The 17,816-nt window shown below is 47.0% G+C and overlaps 1 protein-coding gene across 3 annotated transcripts in view; it reads right to left on the reverse strand.

The window, feature by feature from the left end:
* RPAP1 (RNA polymerase II associated protein 1) overlaps positions 1-13,346 on the reverse strand; it is a 97,627-nt gene extending 84,281 nt beyond the window's left edge. For all 3 annotated transcript variants that reach the window (XM_040411723.1, XM_040411722.1, XM_040411724.1), the window contains exons 1-4: positions 13,285-13,346; positions 10,639-10,848; positions 10,265-10,413; positions 8,341-8,433 (exon numbers count right to left, since the gene is read on the reverse strand). In XM_040411723.1, coding sequence (XP_040267657.1) covers positions 8,341-8,433; positions 10,265-10,413; positions 10,639-10,828 — 432 coding nt within the window. In that variant the 5' untranslated portion in view covers positions 10,829-10,848; positions 13,285-13,346. The remainder of the gene's footprint in view (positions 1-8,340; positions 8,434-10,264; positions 10,414-10,638; positions 10,849-13,284) is intronic.
* Between the last annotated feature and the right edge of the window lie 4,470 nt (positions 13,347-17,816).

Genomic DNA, 17,816 nt, shown 5'->3' on the forward strand with positions numbered 1-17,816 from the left:
TTCCCACTTTATTAATGTGTATCCATATAAATGGCCCACCCTGTAGATGTGGGAAAGGAGTTAAGCAACACCAAGCAAGGCTTTGAATCCTTTGCCACATCCAAAGCCTATAGTGCATAGCCCATGGTGATGGATCATGTGATTGGACCATGTGATATGATGTCACCCCAGGTCCTTTAGCCGGCAGCTCTTGATTAAAGAAGTAAGAAGAGACCGGCAGCTACGCGATCAAGAGGAGAAGGTGAGTTAATTATTTTTTATTTTTTAACCCTCAATTGACCACCTACTACGCTTTCTGTATTAAAGAATTATATTATTTTCCCTTATAACCATGTTATAAGGGAAAATAATACAGTGAATAGAGTGTCATCTTAGCAACCATGCGTAAAAATCGCACCGCATCCGCACTTGATTGCAGATGCTTGCGATTTTAACTCAGGCCCATTCACTTCTATGGGGCCTGCGTTGCGTGATAAACGCAGAATATAGAGCATGCTGCGATTTTCACACAAGGCATAAGTGATGCGTGAAAATCACCGCTCATGTGCACAGCCCCATAGAAGTGAATGGGTCCAGATTCAGTGCGGGTGCAATGCGTTCACCTCCCGCATTGCACCCGCGCGGAAATCTCGCCCCCGTGTTAACTCAGCCTTAAAGGGGTTGTCCAATTTTTTTATATTGATGACCTGCCAATCAGCCGTGCCAATCAGCACCCTGCCAATCAGCCGTGTGAAATGGCTGTAGCGCTTGCATGAGCTCTGTGTGCTTTTTAATGTTTATCTGCATGGTGTTTGGATGGTAGCGGAGGTGCAGTGTAATCGTTCCATCCACTTGTATGGGAGGAGTTGCTGTAATCACGCTGCAATGTATATAGCGTGCAGATAAAAGAGGATGCAAAGCTCGCACGACCGGCGGGGGGGGGGATTGCGCAGAGGCAGACGCCCACCAATCTGATACTGAGGATATGTCTTCAATAAACCAGACAACCCCTTTAAATAGACTTGAGGCAAAATACGGACACCGTTTGTGTTGCAGCCACATTTTTTGCAGACCCATTAACAGCACACAGATGATCCGTGTATTTACGGCATCCATGTGTCCATTCTTCAAAAGGAAGACCATGCACCCTTTGAAGTCAATGGGGGAAATTTACTAAGCATGTTGCGCCAGAATTATGCCGTAAAATGCGCCAAAAAGAATGGCGTTTTAATTTGTACCAAACATATCAACTGTTTTCTCCAAATTTTTCACCGTAAAGAATGCATCACTCCAAAAAAGAGTTATAAATGTCAAAGGGGGCGGGGCTATCAAATTGGCGCATATTACACCTCATTTATCATCTTATTATAGGCTTGATTGTTTGGTCACCTCCATGCTGTATAGGCCTCATTCACACTTCTATGTCAGTGGTTCGTCCGTGTGTGATGTGTATTTCCCGCAGACCGCTAAGCTGAAAATTAGTTTCCAGACCATCTCCGACCAATGGTCCGTGAAAATCACTGACAGAACACGATTGTTGTGTCAGTGGTTTTTTCGGATCCATCGGCTTCAATAGGCATCACGGACCAATATAGTAGATGTTTCATAAGTCATAGTCAGTGGAAAATCACTGATGTGTTAATAAATGCATTATTTTAATGCGCACGTGTACTGTCCATGGAGCACACGGACAGCACACTTCTGTGATTCACTGTCATGTCTTAGGTAGAAGATTTGCTATAAATTTTCTACAACTATTGGCAGTCCGTGCATCACAAAATCAAATCTATGCCAGCTATATAGATTTGTGCTCCAATTTACGCCACCTAGTTTTTTGAGAAATGGTGACAGCAAAATGTGGCTTGTGCAAAAATGGCACCAGTGGTATGGCATGGCACCAGTGGAGGTAGTGTTTAGTGTTAGGTTCCTATCCTGGAGGGATCGCCTTGACGCTGGCGGACAGGCACAGATAATTTTGTATTTGACAGGAATCTCACATTTATGACGCAGCATTAGCATTAGTACATTTTCTATAATGAGTACGGCACTATTTTATTTACTGTATTATTTGCGTTTGCAGAGTGCTATTGCATTGTTTGTTCCTTACTTTGTGCAAAAATGTGCCACTTTTACAGGCAATGAAAAATTCCCCCCCAAAAAATCCCAGCTGGTAAAAACAGTTAATATCCAACAAGCACTAAATGTCAGAAAAAGATTTATTGCATCTTTGCTCATCATAGGATGAAAGTTATTGACTTTTTTTTTATATCGATTTTATAGAGAACTGGTCTTCAGGTGTAGAACTCCTTCTCCCCTAGTTTTCATCTTTCTGCTCAGCCTGGCATGTGACATGACGCATGAGAGACAAATCATCGCTGTGGCAGTCATTGTTTGCAGCAGCCACGTGACACACTTAAAAACGGATGTTGACACGGTGAGACCAAAGATCTGTGGCAGCAGGGGTGGAGCGAAAGAGCCAGAACCTAGCGGTGGGGATCAGGTAAATATGATTGCCTCTGCAGGTCCAGCCACGCTGGTGGGTCTGCCCGAAAGACCTCAGAGTGTAAACAACTTCTTTAATGACTGGCTATATAAAATGGGCCTTTACTGGGAGTCATGTGAGGTACCTTGATGATGGCATGATACCTCACCTTGATGGTGAGGTATCATGCCGGCTCAGGAAGAGTTCCCTACTGTGTCTCTAAATGGACTGATATACAGTCATTGACAAAAAAAACGCACCCAGATGTCAAATTGCTGCAAAACTTGGCATGCAGATGTGTCTCAGGTAGGTATGTGGACAGTCGGTTTTGCCACAAGAGGGTGTAAAAGTGCTTCCCTGCTGTCCAATAAAAAGGTTCTCAGAGACTACTTTTGGGCAGTGCACATCTTGGTGGGAGATTGTTGAATGCTAGACATGCCTCTAGGATGCACTCTAAGACATTTTGACCCGTTAACAGACCTAGAGAGAGGGGCATCATTAGACAGAGAGGCACAATGGTCGTTTTGACAAACTGCCCACCATCTAGGTCAGTGGTGGCGAACCATTTAGAGGCTGAGTGCCTAAACTGTAACCCAAAACCCACTTCTTTATCGCAAAGTGCCAACACTGCAATTTAACCTGAATACTACAGTCCAATATAGTATATCCTCCATGTACTTTATCTTTTAGCTATAATAGCTGCCTACATTCAGTGCGCTGCTTGTGTTGTTCATAGTGCGCCCTGCGCTGAGGAATGGCAGGAAAAGTCTAAGGCATATTGGCACGACTCAGACATTTTCCAGGGTGTGGGTGCCCATAGAGAGGGCTCCGAGTGCCGACTCTGGCTTCTGTGCCGTAGGTTCGCCATCACTGATCTAGGCCATTCTGACCTGGGTGTTAGGAGGAGTTGGGTGCAGTGGTTATTTGATGGTATGCACACACAGCTAACAGGCTCTGGACGGCCCACCAGTAGAAAGGAGCAGCTCCCATAGTTTCATTGCCCACCATCCGGATACAGGTGGCACCTTCATTACACACCCCTGTCTGGACCATCTCCAGGTGCTTAGCAGAAGGACATTTGGTGTCATGGTACTCACTAGGTGTCCTGCCAGTGACAGCCAGCTACCAAGGCCTTCGTTTGCAGTGGTGTCATGAACAAGAAACCTGGACTAATACAGACTGGAACCGTATCATCTTTAGTGACGAATCCAGGTTCTGTTTGTGATTATAAGACGGTCAGGTTTGAATATGGAGTCCTCATGGTGTGCACTTCAATACTACCTTTGCTGTGGAACGACACACTGCCCCAACTGCTCATGTGATGATCTGTGGAGCCATCGCATACGACAGCCGGTACCCCTACTAGTGATACGAGGGACACGTGATGCCGCCACATGCGTTTCCTCTCGAAGTAGGGCTTCCAACTGGCATTTTTCAGCAGGATAACGCTCACCCACACACAGCAAGGGATTCCCAGGAATGTCTCCTCCAGGTTATAACCCTTCTTTGGCTGCCCGGTCGCCAGATTTATCACCAATCATTTATTGGACCAACTGGGACTCCATCTTCAGTAACCTACAAGTGTGCAGGACCTATAGGCCCAGCTGTAACATCTGTGGGCAAATGTGTCACAGGATACCATAGGGAACCTGTATGCCTCCATACCCAACCGTATCTCATCTTGTATCCAGGCTAGAGCTGGCCTAACAGGGTCCTAGAGCCTCTTTTTAATTGTAACAATTTTCTCTAATAAACTTATCCTATAGCTCGAATATTGTAATCACTTACACAACTCCTTCTTGGTGTGTTACCTTTTTCATTATTGAGCGTATAATAAATGGAGAAGTTTTGAATTGGTGCGTGCTGTACTGTTTATCTTCTCTTTAATACACCTTTGGACTTGAACTGCTAATTGACGGCACACAGCACTATTGTAGGATCGATGAGCGGTCTGCTGATGCGAAATGCTGGATGGAATCGCACTGTATGGATAGTGTAGTGGCAATGGATTTATCTTTATCTGATTTGGATGCTTAAAGGGAACCTGTCACGTGGAACATGGTGTCTGAGCTGCAGGTTATAGAGCAGGAGGAGCTGAGCAGATTCATATATATTTTTATGGGAAAAGATTCATTTATATCTGTGCTCATTTGGGGCTTTGAAGTCCAGGAGGCGGTCCTATCAGTGATTAATAGCCTTCCCTCTATGAGGTGGAGGTCCCATCAATCACTGATAGGACCTCCTCCTCATAGAGGGAAGGCTGTCAGTCACTGATAGGACCTCCTCCTCATAGAGGGAAGGCTGTCAGTCACTGATAGGACCTCCTCCTCATAGAGGGAAGGCTGTCAATCACTGATAGGACCTCCTCCTCATAGAGGGAAGGCTGTCAATCACTGATAGGACCTCCTCCTCATAGAGGGAAGGCTGTCAGTCACTGATAGGACCTCCTCCTCATAGAGGGAAGGCCGTCGTCACTGATGGGACCTCCTCCTCATAGAGGGAAGGCTGTCAATCACTGATAGGACCTCCTCCTCATAGAGGGAAGGCTGTCAGTCACTGATAGGACCTCCTCCTCATAGAGGGAAGGCTGTCAATCACTGATAGGACCTCCTCCTCATAGAGGGAAGGCTGTCAATCACTGATAGGACCTCCTCCTCATAGAGGGAAGGCTGTCAGTCACTGATAGGACCTCCTCCTCATAGAGGGAAGGCCGTCGTCACTGATGGGACCTCCTCCTCATAGAGGGAAGGCTGTCAATCACTGATAGGACCTCCTCCTCATAGAGGGAAGGCTGTCAATCACTGGTAGGACCTCCTCCTCATAGAGGGAAGGCTGTCAATCACTGATAGGACCTCCTCCTCATAGAGGGAAGGCTGTCAATCACTGATAGGACCTCCTCCTCATAGAGGGAAGGCTGTCAATCACTGATAGGACCTCCTCCTCATAGAGGGAAGGCTGTCAATCACTGATAGGACCTCCTCCTCATAGAGGGAAGGCTGTCAATCACTGATAGGACCTCCTCCTCATAGAGGGAAGGCTGTCAGTCACTGATAGGACCTCCTCCTCATAGAGGGAAGGCTGTCAATCTCTGATAGGACCTCCTCCTCATAGAGGGAAGGCTGTCAATCACTGATAGGACCTCCTCCTCATAGAGGGAAGGCTGTCAGTCACTGATAGGACCTCCTCCTCATAGAGGGAAGGCTGTCAATCTCTGATAGGACCTCCTCCTCATAGAGGGAAGGCTGTCAGTCACTGATAGGACCTCCTCCTCATAGAGGGAAGGCTGTCAATCACTGATAAGACCTCCTCCTCATAGAAGGAAGGCTGTCAATCACCGATAGGACCTCCTCCTCAGGGGGAAGGCTGTCAATCACTGATAGGACCTCCTCCTCATAGAAGGAAGGCTGTCAATCACTGATAAGACCTCCTCCTCATAGAAGGAAGGCTGTCAATCACCGATAGGACCTACTCCTCAGAGGGAAGGCTGCCAATCACTGGTAGGACCGCCTCCTCATAGAGGGAAGGCTGTCATCACTGATAGGACCTCCTCCTCATAGAGGGAAGGCTGTCATCACTGATAGGACCTCCTCCTTATAGAGGGAAGGCTGTCAATCACTGGTAGGACCGCCTCCTCATAGAGGGAAGGCTGTCATCACTGATAGGGCCTCCTCCTCATAGAGGGAAGGCTGTCATCACTGATAGGACCTCCTCCTTATAGAGGGAAGGCTGTCAATCACTGGTAGGACCGCCTCCTCATAGAGGGAAGGCTGTCATCACTGATAGGGCCTCCTCCTCATAGAGGGAAGGCTGTCAGTCACTGATAGGGCCTCCTCCTTAAAGGGGTTATCCTGCAAAAGATAATGATGACTTATCCTCAGGCTAGGTCATCATTATCACATCAGGAGGATCCAAGTCCCAGCATCCCTGCTTATCAGCTGTTTCAGGGATATACTGCACTCACCAAAGCTTTGGTCAGCGATGCAGGCTCCTGGCAGCTTTCCAAGCACAGCGCCGTATATGGTATAATGGCTTGGTATTGCAGTTCAGCCCGTTTGACTTGAATGGGGCTGAGCTGCAACTAGGCCATATGACCGATGTACAGTGATGTCACTTGCCTAAGAAGAGGCTGCTGCGCTCAAAGCCTCTAACAGCTGATTGGCGGGGGTCCCGTCTGTCAACCCCCCCCCCCCCCCCTTCAGATCTGATACTGATGACCTATCCTGAGGAAAAGTCATAAATATCTTTTCCTGGATAACCCCTTTAACTTCAAGGCCCAAAACTATATATCAATCTGCTTAGCCCCTTCTGCTCTATAACATGCTGCCTGCAGATTACTTAGCATTTTCATGGTGACAGGTTCCCTTTAAGAAGACCGCATCTTTAAAGGGGCTATCCGAGATTTTTTTTTTATTTTTTATTGCCTACCAGCAAGAAATGTTAGAAGATAAAATAAAAACGTAATATTAAAAACTTAAAGAGGACCTTTCACCGATTCTTACCCTATGAACTAAGTATACAGACATGTGGAGCGGCGCCCGGGGATCTCACTGCACTTACTATTATCCCCGGGCGCCGCTCCGTTCTCCTGCTATGCCCTCCGGTATCTCCGTTCCCTAAGTTATGGTAGGTGGAGTCTGCCCTAGCACTGGCCAATCGCATTGCAGAGCTCACAGCCTGGGAGAAAATAACCTCCCAGGCTGTGAGCTCTGCGCTGCGATTGGCCAGCGCTAGGGCAGACTCCGCCTACCATAACTTAGGGACTGGTATCTCCGCCTACTATAACTTAGTGAGCGGAGATACCGGAGGGCATAACGGGAGAACGGAGCGGCGCCCGGGGATAATAGTAAGTGCAGTGAGATCCCCGGGCGCCGCTCTACATGTCGGTATAGTTAGTTCATAGGGTAAGAATCGGTGAAAGGTCCTCTTTAAAGGGGTTTTCCAAGATTTTAATAATGATGACCTATCCTGACCAATCAGATCTTTGAGAAGGCAGCGGCGCTCGCAGTAGTACCGCAGCCTTCTCTAGGCCATGTGACGTCACGTTCATCGGTCACATGGCCTAGGTGCAGCCTTTAGAAGTGAATGGGGCTGAGCGCGATACCAAGCACAACTGCTATACAATGTACGTCGCTGTGCTTGGTAAGCCACAAGGCGGCGCGGTGCTCATAGGAGCGTCAGTGCCTTCTCAAACAGCTGATCGACGGGGGTACTCGGTGTCGGCCCCCCTACCAATCAGATACAGAAGACCTATCCACAGAATAGGTCATCAGTATAAAAAACTCTGGATCTTTTACAAACACGAGGTAAAGTTATTAGTCATCAAGTTTGCATGACAAAATGACAAACCATTTAAGTTTCTAAATGTAACAACTCAATCTATGTGAAGAGATAAAAATTCTGCAGGACCTGCTCGAAGGTGTACAGATTAGACAGAGTTGGTCTCTGTTCACATGGCTGTGAGAGGCGGATGCTCTCGGATCTGATGGAAAGAACAGCACTGCATACAGCGCTATTCATCCTGTCAAAATGACGGAGTCCGCCAAAAAACCAAGCTGACCCCATCACAGGTCAATGAAGTATGTCAGACACCAGTGGTATTACTCATACAATTAGGGATAAGCGAACGTCTGTTCTCAAGTTCGGCGTCGGGTTATCTAAGAATTCCGTTATGAATTCTGCTACCACGGACCATAACTTATGGTCCGTGGGAGCGGAATCCATAACGGAATTCTTAGATATCTTGAAACTGAACCTGGGAAGCCGAACTTGAAAACAGAAGTTCGCTCATCCCTGCATACAATGTGTTCAGAATTGCAAAACAGAAGCCACGATGGTAGTGTGAACAGCGCCTAAAAGGATAGCACAGAAGTCTCTCTTACCGCACTGGCTATCTCCGATCTGTGAAATACTCGAGGAAAGGCTTCTCCAGTGGGGAGTGGAGCGGTGATGGTGGAAGTGCTTGTGTCCCGCTCCTGGAACCACAGACAGATTATTAAGGATAACTATTACTATCACACAGGTGACAGGTGCTACAGATCACACACAGGAAGAAGAAGCTTAAAGGGTCTGCTGGCTATACATTCAGCACTCTCCATTATGATCTTTGAGAATCAGGGAGGTAAGTGGGTCCCCCCCTGCACACTTCCAGCATGTCCTCCGCTAGCTCCCACTCTGTTCTTTACACAGCCTAAGGGTTCATGCACACGACCGTATGTATTTTGTGGTCTACAAAAAAACAGAAGACATCTGTGTTGCATCCATTTTATTTGCAGATCCATTTTAACAATGCCTGTCCTTGTCCGCAAAACGGACAAGAATAGGACAGGTTCTGTTTTTTTGTGGAACTCACCTGCGGACATACGGAAACAGAATGCCCACGGACTCATTTCCGTTTTTTTGCAAACCCATTGAAGTGAATTGTTCCAAATATGAACCTGTATAAAAAAAACTGAACGGAAACGGAAAAATGCATGAGCCCTTAAAGGGAGTCTTTCACCTAAACTGACCATTATAAAACGCTAACACCATGATCTGCATTATAGTCCCCATATTGGAATGCTACTTACCGTATAGCTGTCCGTCGCTTATTTTCGCAAAAAAACACTTTTATTCAATATGTTAATTAGGTCCTGAAGGTGCCCAGGGGCGGCGTTCAAGCGGCCGGTGCCCAGGCCCCTCGTCTCTTTTCATTCATATAAAACCCCTCCCCTTTCACCCCTCTGGCCCGCCCTAGGTTCTGCAGAAATCCAGAGCCAGCGCCGTTCACAAGATTCGCCGCGCCTGCGCACTTCATTCCCCATTATGGGCAGAGGCACAAGGCCGGCTAGATGTACGGGCTGGCGCATGCACATTAAACGTTTTTGTGCCTCTGCCCATAATGGGGAATAAAGTGCGCAGGCGCGGCAAATCTTGTAAACGGCGCTGGATTTCAGAAGAACCTAGGGCGGGCCAGAGGGATAAAAGGGGAGGGGTTTCATATGAAAAGAGATGAGGGGCCTGGGCACCGGCCGCTTGAACGCCGTCCCTGGGCACCTTCAGAAACGAATTAACATATTGAATAAAAGTGTTTTTTAGTGAAAATAAGCGACGGACAGCTATACGGTAAGTAGCATTCCAATATGGGGACTATAATGCAGATCATGGTGTTAAGTGTTCTTTAATGGTCAGTTTAGGTGAAAGACTCCCTTTAAGTATGAGATTCAAGTATACATACTATTACTATGTTAACCTGCTCCTGCCTGGTCTAGATCACAGCCAAGCTGTCTTGGCTTTAAAGCAAGATCCAGACTGCGGCTAGCCGAAGCTAGAGTCTTTAGTCACAAAAGCATATTAGAAACATCCCTAGCTACAGAAGTGCTTCCCTAACAAGACATATCAAATACGTCCTGGGCAGGAAAAAATGTTAAAGGTGTTTTCAAGCCTGGAGATATTGACGGCCTATCCTCGAGAATGGGATCCACTTGAATGGGAGCTGAGCTGCAGCATGGGCTGTACAGGGTGGACTGGGTGGACTGGGCCTTCTGCTTCCGGCTCTGTCCACTTCTTTGTTTCTGGCACTGGGCAGCTGTCGAAAACAACTAATAGGTGGGGGTGTTGGACCTCCACCGACCTGATATTGATGACCTATCCTAAGGATACATCTTCAATACCTCCAGGCAAGAAAACCAATTTAAGGGCATGGGGGACGAAGGCACTTTTGAAGAGCTCATTCTTGCAGACCAATTTTCCCTGAGCCTTCCCTTGCCTCACAGAATGTAGAAGTGAATTGACGTGTAAATAAATGGAGGGGTCAACTTTACTCACGATAATTTTTGAGATGACGGCTGTGATATGTTGGTCATGCTTTTCGAATATGTCTTCTGGATCTTCATCAGCAAAATGAACCCTCGCTCCAGCAACCTTTGATTTCTTAGTTGGCCCCGGGGACAGAATAGGAGGCAAATCAGAGAAATCTTTAAAAAAAGAAACAGAATAATAAGGACAAAATTTCTGGCTGCCCCATCTGTAACGTCAGTTTGCTGCCTCACTCCACGCCACCACGTTTGTCTCCACATATAAAATCAGAAGGACACGTTAGTACAGCATGGACCCATAGCAGGCTTTGGACACCATACTACTGATCTGTAGCACATAGATATGTAACATAGACGTAATAGGCATCATGCATCAGTCCTTACCCGGCAGCGACACAACATCTTTTCCTGCTGCTCCTCTGGCAGGCCCCTCGCTCGTGTTTTCAGAGCCCCCTTTTCTTTTATCTGCTTTCCTAACAACAGTTGCGGCTGAAGAAGCTCCGGCAGCAAGAAATTGGTTTTGGAAGGCCAGAAGATCTTCTTCGGACTCCCCCGGCTTTGGTCTTGACAGCATTGTGATTTCCTTCAGAACATCTAGTAGTGTAAATATAAATTCTTGGTCAGGTTCTGTTACATTAGGATACACTTAGTAGTTGCATACAGGTCAATATGTATTTTATACCCCACTGAAAAATGTGCAAAGTGGTCAGAATCCATCTGGGCCGCCGATACCCCACAGCCCTGTGTAATGATCAGGTTGCAATGATGTTTAATCCATAGGAGAGAGGGAACGCTTGCTAGCTAGTGAAGGAAACCGCTGCTATCATGCAGCCTGGGCAGGAGTGATCACCATGCTGTCTAGGGGTTTGCAGGCGGCAGATCATAATTAGACAACTGCTCTCTCTGCAACCGCGGCACCCTCTGCACTTTGATTAAGAGGGTCAGGTGTGATCATGTTTACATTGCCTGGTCCTATCAATTAAAGTGCAGAGGAAGCCGCAGTTGCAGAGAGAGCAGAGCGCCTAGGTGTAATGGCAAGGGATAAGGTTTCAATGAAGCAGGTGGTTGCACATGCCCACTGTTACCCCATTCCAAACAGAGGCAGATGGTACACAAAGTGCTGTCCGCATCTTTTGCAGCCCCACTGAAGTGAATGGGTCCGCATCTGACCCATAGAAAATGCAGATTGGATGCGGACCAAAATGTGCACGAGCCCTTCACAACAGCTCTAGTGTACAGCCTTTATTGGCAGGTCATCAGGGCTGACTGCACAGGGGTTCCCCAGTCCCCAAAAGTGTTACTGAGAAACATACTGACTCAATCGAAGGAGGATCTCCCTTTGACCACAGTTGACCACGGTGATAAAACTGTTAGGCCTCTTTCACACAAGCGAGTTTTCCGCGCGGGTGCGATGCGTGAAGAGAACGCATAGCACCCGCACTGAATCCTGACCCATTCATTTCAATGGGTCTGCGTACATGAGCGTTGTTTTTCACGCATCAGTTCTGCGTTGTGTAAAAAGCGCAGCATGTTCTATATTCTGCGTTTTTCACGCAGCCCTGGCCCCATAGAAGTGAATGGGGCTTCAGTAAAAAATGCATCGCATCCGCAAGCAAGTGCGGATGCAATGCATTTTTCACTGATGGTTGCTAGAAGATGTTGTTTGTAAACCTTCAGTTTTTTAGAAAGCACGTGAAAAATCCATTAAAGCGCATTGCACCCGCGCGGAAAAAACTGAACGCAATCGCAGACAAAACTGACTGAACTTGCTTGCAAAATGGTGCGAGTTTCCTTGAACGCACCCTGAACGCATCCGGAGCCAATCCGTCACTCTCGAGTGAAAAAGGCCGTAAACAGCCAGGATCAGAGAGTTCTCCGATCCCTATGATTAGAGCAGGAGCTCATGTGTTAGTAGGAAGCCAAGCACCTGCACTAGAGTAGTACCAGATATCTGTGTTATAAAACTGCTGTAGAATAAGCCTCCTTAAAGGAAACCTGTCATCCGATTTTGGACTATTATCTACAGTAAAACATAAGGTGTCCTGCAGATAAGGAGTCCATGTCACTATTTTTTATTTTCTACTGCCCCCAGTCCATCGCTCAGAGCTGCACTGAAATACATTGTCAGGACTGCTGTGCATGCGCAGACGAGTTCTCTTCATCATGTTAGAACAGCACAGCAGTCCGGACTGAGTATTTCTGCGCAGCTTTCAGTGCCGACAGCAGGGAAACTGGAGGCAGGAGAAAAATAAAAAATAGTGACATGGACTCCTTATCTGCAGGACTACTCATGTATTACTTCAGGTAACAGGTTCCCTTTAAGGGCTCTTTCACATAAGCGTGTCCCTTGTGGGAATCATGCTCCGTGTGTGCGCGTTCTGGACTTAGGGAGGGCACGGCATGATCATGATTGAGAATGCTGTATGCCTCAGTGTGACATGTATCCACAGAATTATACTGACAGCTTTATGTCAGTATGATTCTGTTACACATTTCTGGAGCACTGACGCAATTGTAGCGTAAATCTGGCGCAGGATTTACAGTAACTTTATAAAGGTCCAGGCACAAAAATGAAAAAAAATCTGTCTAATATTGAGGCTGTGATTTGTATTCTTAGACACAGTAAAGTGTGACACTATTAGTAAATCTGCCCCAATGTATACCCCCACCCGTCACCATGAAACATGCATCGCCGTGACCTCACCGCACACCGACGGCACACACAGGCTTTTCACCAGATTTAATAGGCGTAAAATATGTAACTGAACAACATGACAAAGGCAAGAAGTGGAGACGTTGCCCATAGAAACCAGTCAGATGATGGTAACTTTTAAGCAGTACTGCAAGAATGAAACCAGACCTCTGATTGGTTGCTGTTGGCAAATGCAGCACTGTTTGCCTGCACTGGGCAGAGGAAGCGTTTATTTCATGCCCAGCTATATTGTACACTAGTATACTGCAGCGCTGCTATGAGACGTTATGTACAAAGCGTACCCGTCCCAGAGGCGCAAGACAGCGCGAGCCACTCACCTGTCTCATAGTCTCTGGAAACCACACGGTACACACTTCCGCCCTAACACTGGGCGGTGACGTCATTTCCTCCCTCTGGAACGCAAAAGTAGCTGGCTGCGCATGCGTGGTGTCTTTCCAGTGCAATTCAGTTACCTCAACTCGTAAATGATTACTGTGTACTGCAGATTTTCCAAATACGTCTCAAAACTTATAATTCTATAGTTATTCTAAAGTGCCCTTATAGGTGGCAGTCACAATGTCCCCATACAAGAGCCAACCACTGACCTTGTGGCCACATAAGTGCCCCCCTCAGAGTCTCCTTACAAGTGCCAGCCATAGTGACCTTATAAATGTCACAGTAGCCTTATACGGTCCATACGTTTATCCACAGACTCAAACAAAAGATCCAGCATGGTACCCCCATAACAGGGCTCGCTGAGGTCCTGATATGTGACAGAGAGGCTACATCGCCCAGAAAGTGCATTTAATCATACAAGCTAATACAGAGACAGCCATCTTGAAGAACTCAGGGGAGCGGCCCAGTATGAGGCTAAGGGTACATTCACACGACCGTGTGTAATCCTTTCTGTTTTGCAGTCCGCAAATAACGGAACCGTGTGTCCGCATTTTGCGGACAAATGACTTCCGTTTGTGTTCCGTATGTCTTCCGTTTTTTACAGTCCACAAAAAATGGAAGGAAAAAAAAGGAATTATTTATGCCTTCAAAAATACGGAAACGTATCCGCAAAAAACGGATGACATACGGAAACCATTCCGTATGTCATCCGCAATTTGCGGATCTATTGACTTGGATGGGGCTGGGGACCGATCTGTGCGGACAATAGTAGGACATGCTTCATATTTTTGCGGACTAGAAATGCGGAAACACGGATGCGGACAACATACTGAACGTTGTCCGCACATTTTATTTACCCATAGAAATGAATGGATCCGCATCTATTCCGCAAAATGCGAAACGGATCGGATGCGGATAAAATTATACGGTCGTGTGAATGTATCCTTATGGATATAGCTGCAGACCCATAACCTAGCACTGCAGACTCATTATCTAGCACAGTGTTCCTCAACTCCAGTCCTCAGGGCCCACCTACCAGTCATGATTTGAGAATATCCCTGAGAATGAATACCTTAGGTTAGTCCTGATGCACGGACACTAATTATATCACTTGCTGAATACTAAGGAAATCCTGAAAACGTGACCGGCAGGTGGGTCCTGAGGACTGGAGTTGATGAGCACTGATCTAGCACTGCAGACCCATAACCTAGCACGGCAGACCCATAACCTAGCACGGCAGACCCATAACCTAGCACGGCAGACCCATAACCTAGCACTGCAGACCCATAACCTAGCACGGCAGACCCATAACCTAGCACGGCAGACCCATAACCTAGCACGGCAGACCCATAACCTAGCACGGCAGACCCATGACCTAGCACGGCAGACCCATGACCTAGCACGGCAGGCCCATAACCTAGCACGGCAGACCCATAACCTAGCACGGCAGACCCATAACCTAGCACTGCTGACTCATTATCTAGCATGCAGACCAATTATCTAACACTGCAGAACCATAACCTAGCACGGCAGACCCATAACCTAGCACTGCAGACCCATAACCTAGCACGGCAGACCCATAACCTAGCACGGCAGACCCATAACCTAGCACGGCAGACCCATAACCTAGCACGGCAGACCCATGACCTAGCACGGCAGACCCATAACCTAGCACTGCAGACCCATAACCTAGCACGGCAGACCCATAACCTAGCACGGCAGACCCATAACCTAGCACGGCAGACCCATAACCTAGCACGGCAGACCCATAACCTAGCACTGCAGACCCATAACCTAGCACTGCTGACTCATTATCTAGCATGCAGACCAATTATCTAACACTGCAGAACCATAACCTACCTGTCACGTTTAAGTGTGGGAGGGAAACCCCACACCGAACATAGGAGGGAAAGGGATGAGGGAATAGGGCCTGGAAACGAGGGAAAGGGATGAGGGAATAGGGCCTGGAAACTAGGAAAAGGAGATGGACACCTCCTAGTAAAACCCTGACTAACTACCAGTATGAAGAGACCCCAGAGGTAGGTGAGTTCATACACAGGAATACCTAGTGTCCTAACTTACCCTATAGGACCCTGGTACTAATGTCAGGACTGAGACAACCTGTTCCTCTAAAAGGAAGGCCGAACAGGAGTCTCCCTCAGGCCTTAATACAAATGACAGGGAAATGCAACACACAAAATAACCCCAAAAAAATACAAAAGGGAAAGAAAACACTTAAAGGGTTTCTATCACTTGGTATGACATAATTAGCTGGCAGACACTAGCGATCTGCTAGTGTCTGCTCTGGCCAACCATCCTACTATAATCACTTGTGGGGCAGCGGTTTTGCTAAAAAACTAACTTTTATAAATATGCTAATGAGCCTCTAGGTGCTATGTGGGCGTCATTAGCACCTAGAGGCTCCGTCTACCTTCATACACAGCCGCCGCCCAGCGCGTCCCTCCAGCCCGCCCATGTCCTCCTCCGTGTGACGCAGCGGACGAGTTCTCGCGCATGCGCCGAGCGCGGCTGTATTCGGGGCATTTGAGATCTCAGCTCGGAGCGGTCAGACATTCAATGCGCATGCGCCGAATACAGCCACGCATGCGCATTGAATGTATGACCGCTCCGAGCTGAGATCTCAAATGCGCCGAATACAGCCGCGCACGGCGCATGCGCGAGAATTCGGCCGCTGCGTCACACGGAGGAGGACATGGGCGGGCTGGAGGGACGCGCTGGGCGGCGGCTGTGTATGAAGGTAGACGGAGCCTCTAGGTGCTAATGACGCCCACATAGCACCTAGAGGCTCATTAGCATATTTATAAAAGTTAGTTTTTTAGCAAAACCGCTGCCCCACAAGTGATTATAGTAGGATGGTTGGCCAGAGCAGACACTAGCAGATCGCTAGTGTCTGACAGCTAATTATGTCATACCAAGTGATAGAAACCCTTTAAAGGGAACCTGTCACCATGTTCTGACATATAAAATCAAATGTACCTTAATGCTTGTTTACCCTGATAGTTCCCAGCGATCGATCCATAATCTTCTCAGGACTAACCTGTCCTATTTTATCGCCATATAATGCTTTCCCGCCGTTATGCTCATTAGCATAAATAATTCCTTCCCCTCACACCATCATAGCCTATTTCCCTCCCCCTAGACTTTGATAAACAGACAATTTCTGCCCTCACTGCTTGTAATCTCGTCAAAAATTGCGCACATGTGCACTTGCACTTTTTATGAAAGACCAATAAGCTACCTTAGTGTATGTCCCCGTACCCTCACGCCACTACGTGCGGAAGTAAATAAGGAGTGTGCATTACGGAGGGTAGCGCTGCGATACTTACGCAACGTAGTTTTGCCCGCGTGCGCAAGATTTTATCTATAGGGGCGTTTCTTAGGTGAAGCTGAGGCACTTGACTCGGAGAAAATATGACTTTTCTCCAGTCAAGCATGTACGATATGACTGTTCTGTTGATTAGCATAAAAGGCAGGAAAGCGTTATAGGGCGATAAAATCGGACAGGTTAGTCCTGAGAAGATTATGGATCGATCGCTGGGAACTATCAGGGTAAACAAGCATTAAGGTACATTTGGTTTTATATGTCAGAAAATGGTGATAAGTTCCCTTTAACTTCGAATGGCTATGGCAGCACCAGGAACTCAGCCGAGATCCACACACCAGCTATCCACAACTCAGACTGAAGCTATAAACCCATAGCATAGTGGGAGAAGCAACAATAAATATAAAAGGGTAACCAGTGGCGACTCTAGGATCAATATATAGGGGGGGCACAGAAGATACACAGTCAAAAATGGGGGGGGGGCGCTAATAATTTTCACCAGCTAATCATACTACTGAAAAATACTAAAGCAGCCGCTTCCCCTGCAGCTACACCCCTGGCATCGGGGTAATATAATTAAGGGGTATCAGGGTACATTGGGTGTAATATAACTGAGGAGGGCTATCAGACATTATAAAGGGGTAATATAGCTTACATTACCCCTGTATTACGTCCCTGATAGGATAGCACTCCTCAGTTATGTTACCCCTTATTAATGCACCCTGATACCCCTTAGTTATATTATATAACTAAGGGATATCAGGGTACATTATCCAGGGGTAATATAACTGAGGGGTATCAGGGTACATTATACAAGGGTAATATAACTGAGGAGGGCTATCATGGGACATTATACAGGGGTAATGTAAGCTATATTACCACCGTATAATGCCTGATAGGCCTCCTCAGTTATATTACTCCTGTATAATAATGTACCCTGATACCCCTTAGTTATATGACCCCGCCGGGATCATATAACTAAGGGGTATCCGGGTACATAATTATACAAGGGTAATATAACTAAGGAGGCCTATCAGGCATTATATGGTGGTAATATAAGTTATATTACCCCCTGTATAATGTACCCTGATACCCCTTGGTTATATTACCCCTTGTATAATGTACCCTGAT

Source organism: Bufo bufo, chromosome 11, assembly GCF_905171765.1.
Source record: "Bufo bufo chromosome 11, aBufBuf1.1, whole genome shotgun sequence".
In the NCBI taxonomy this organism is placed as follows: domain Eukaryota; kingdom Metazoa; phylum Chordata; class Amphibia; order Anura; family Bufonidae; genus Bufo; species Bufo bufo.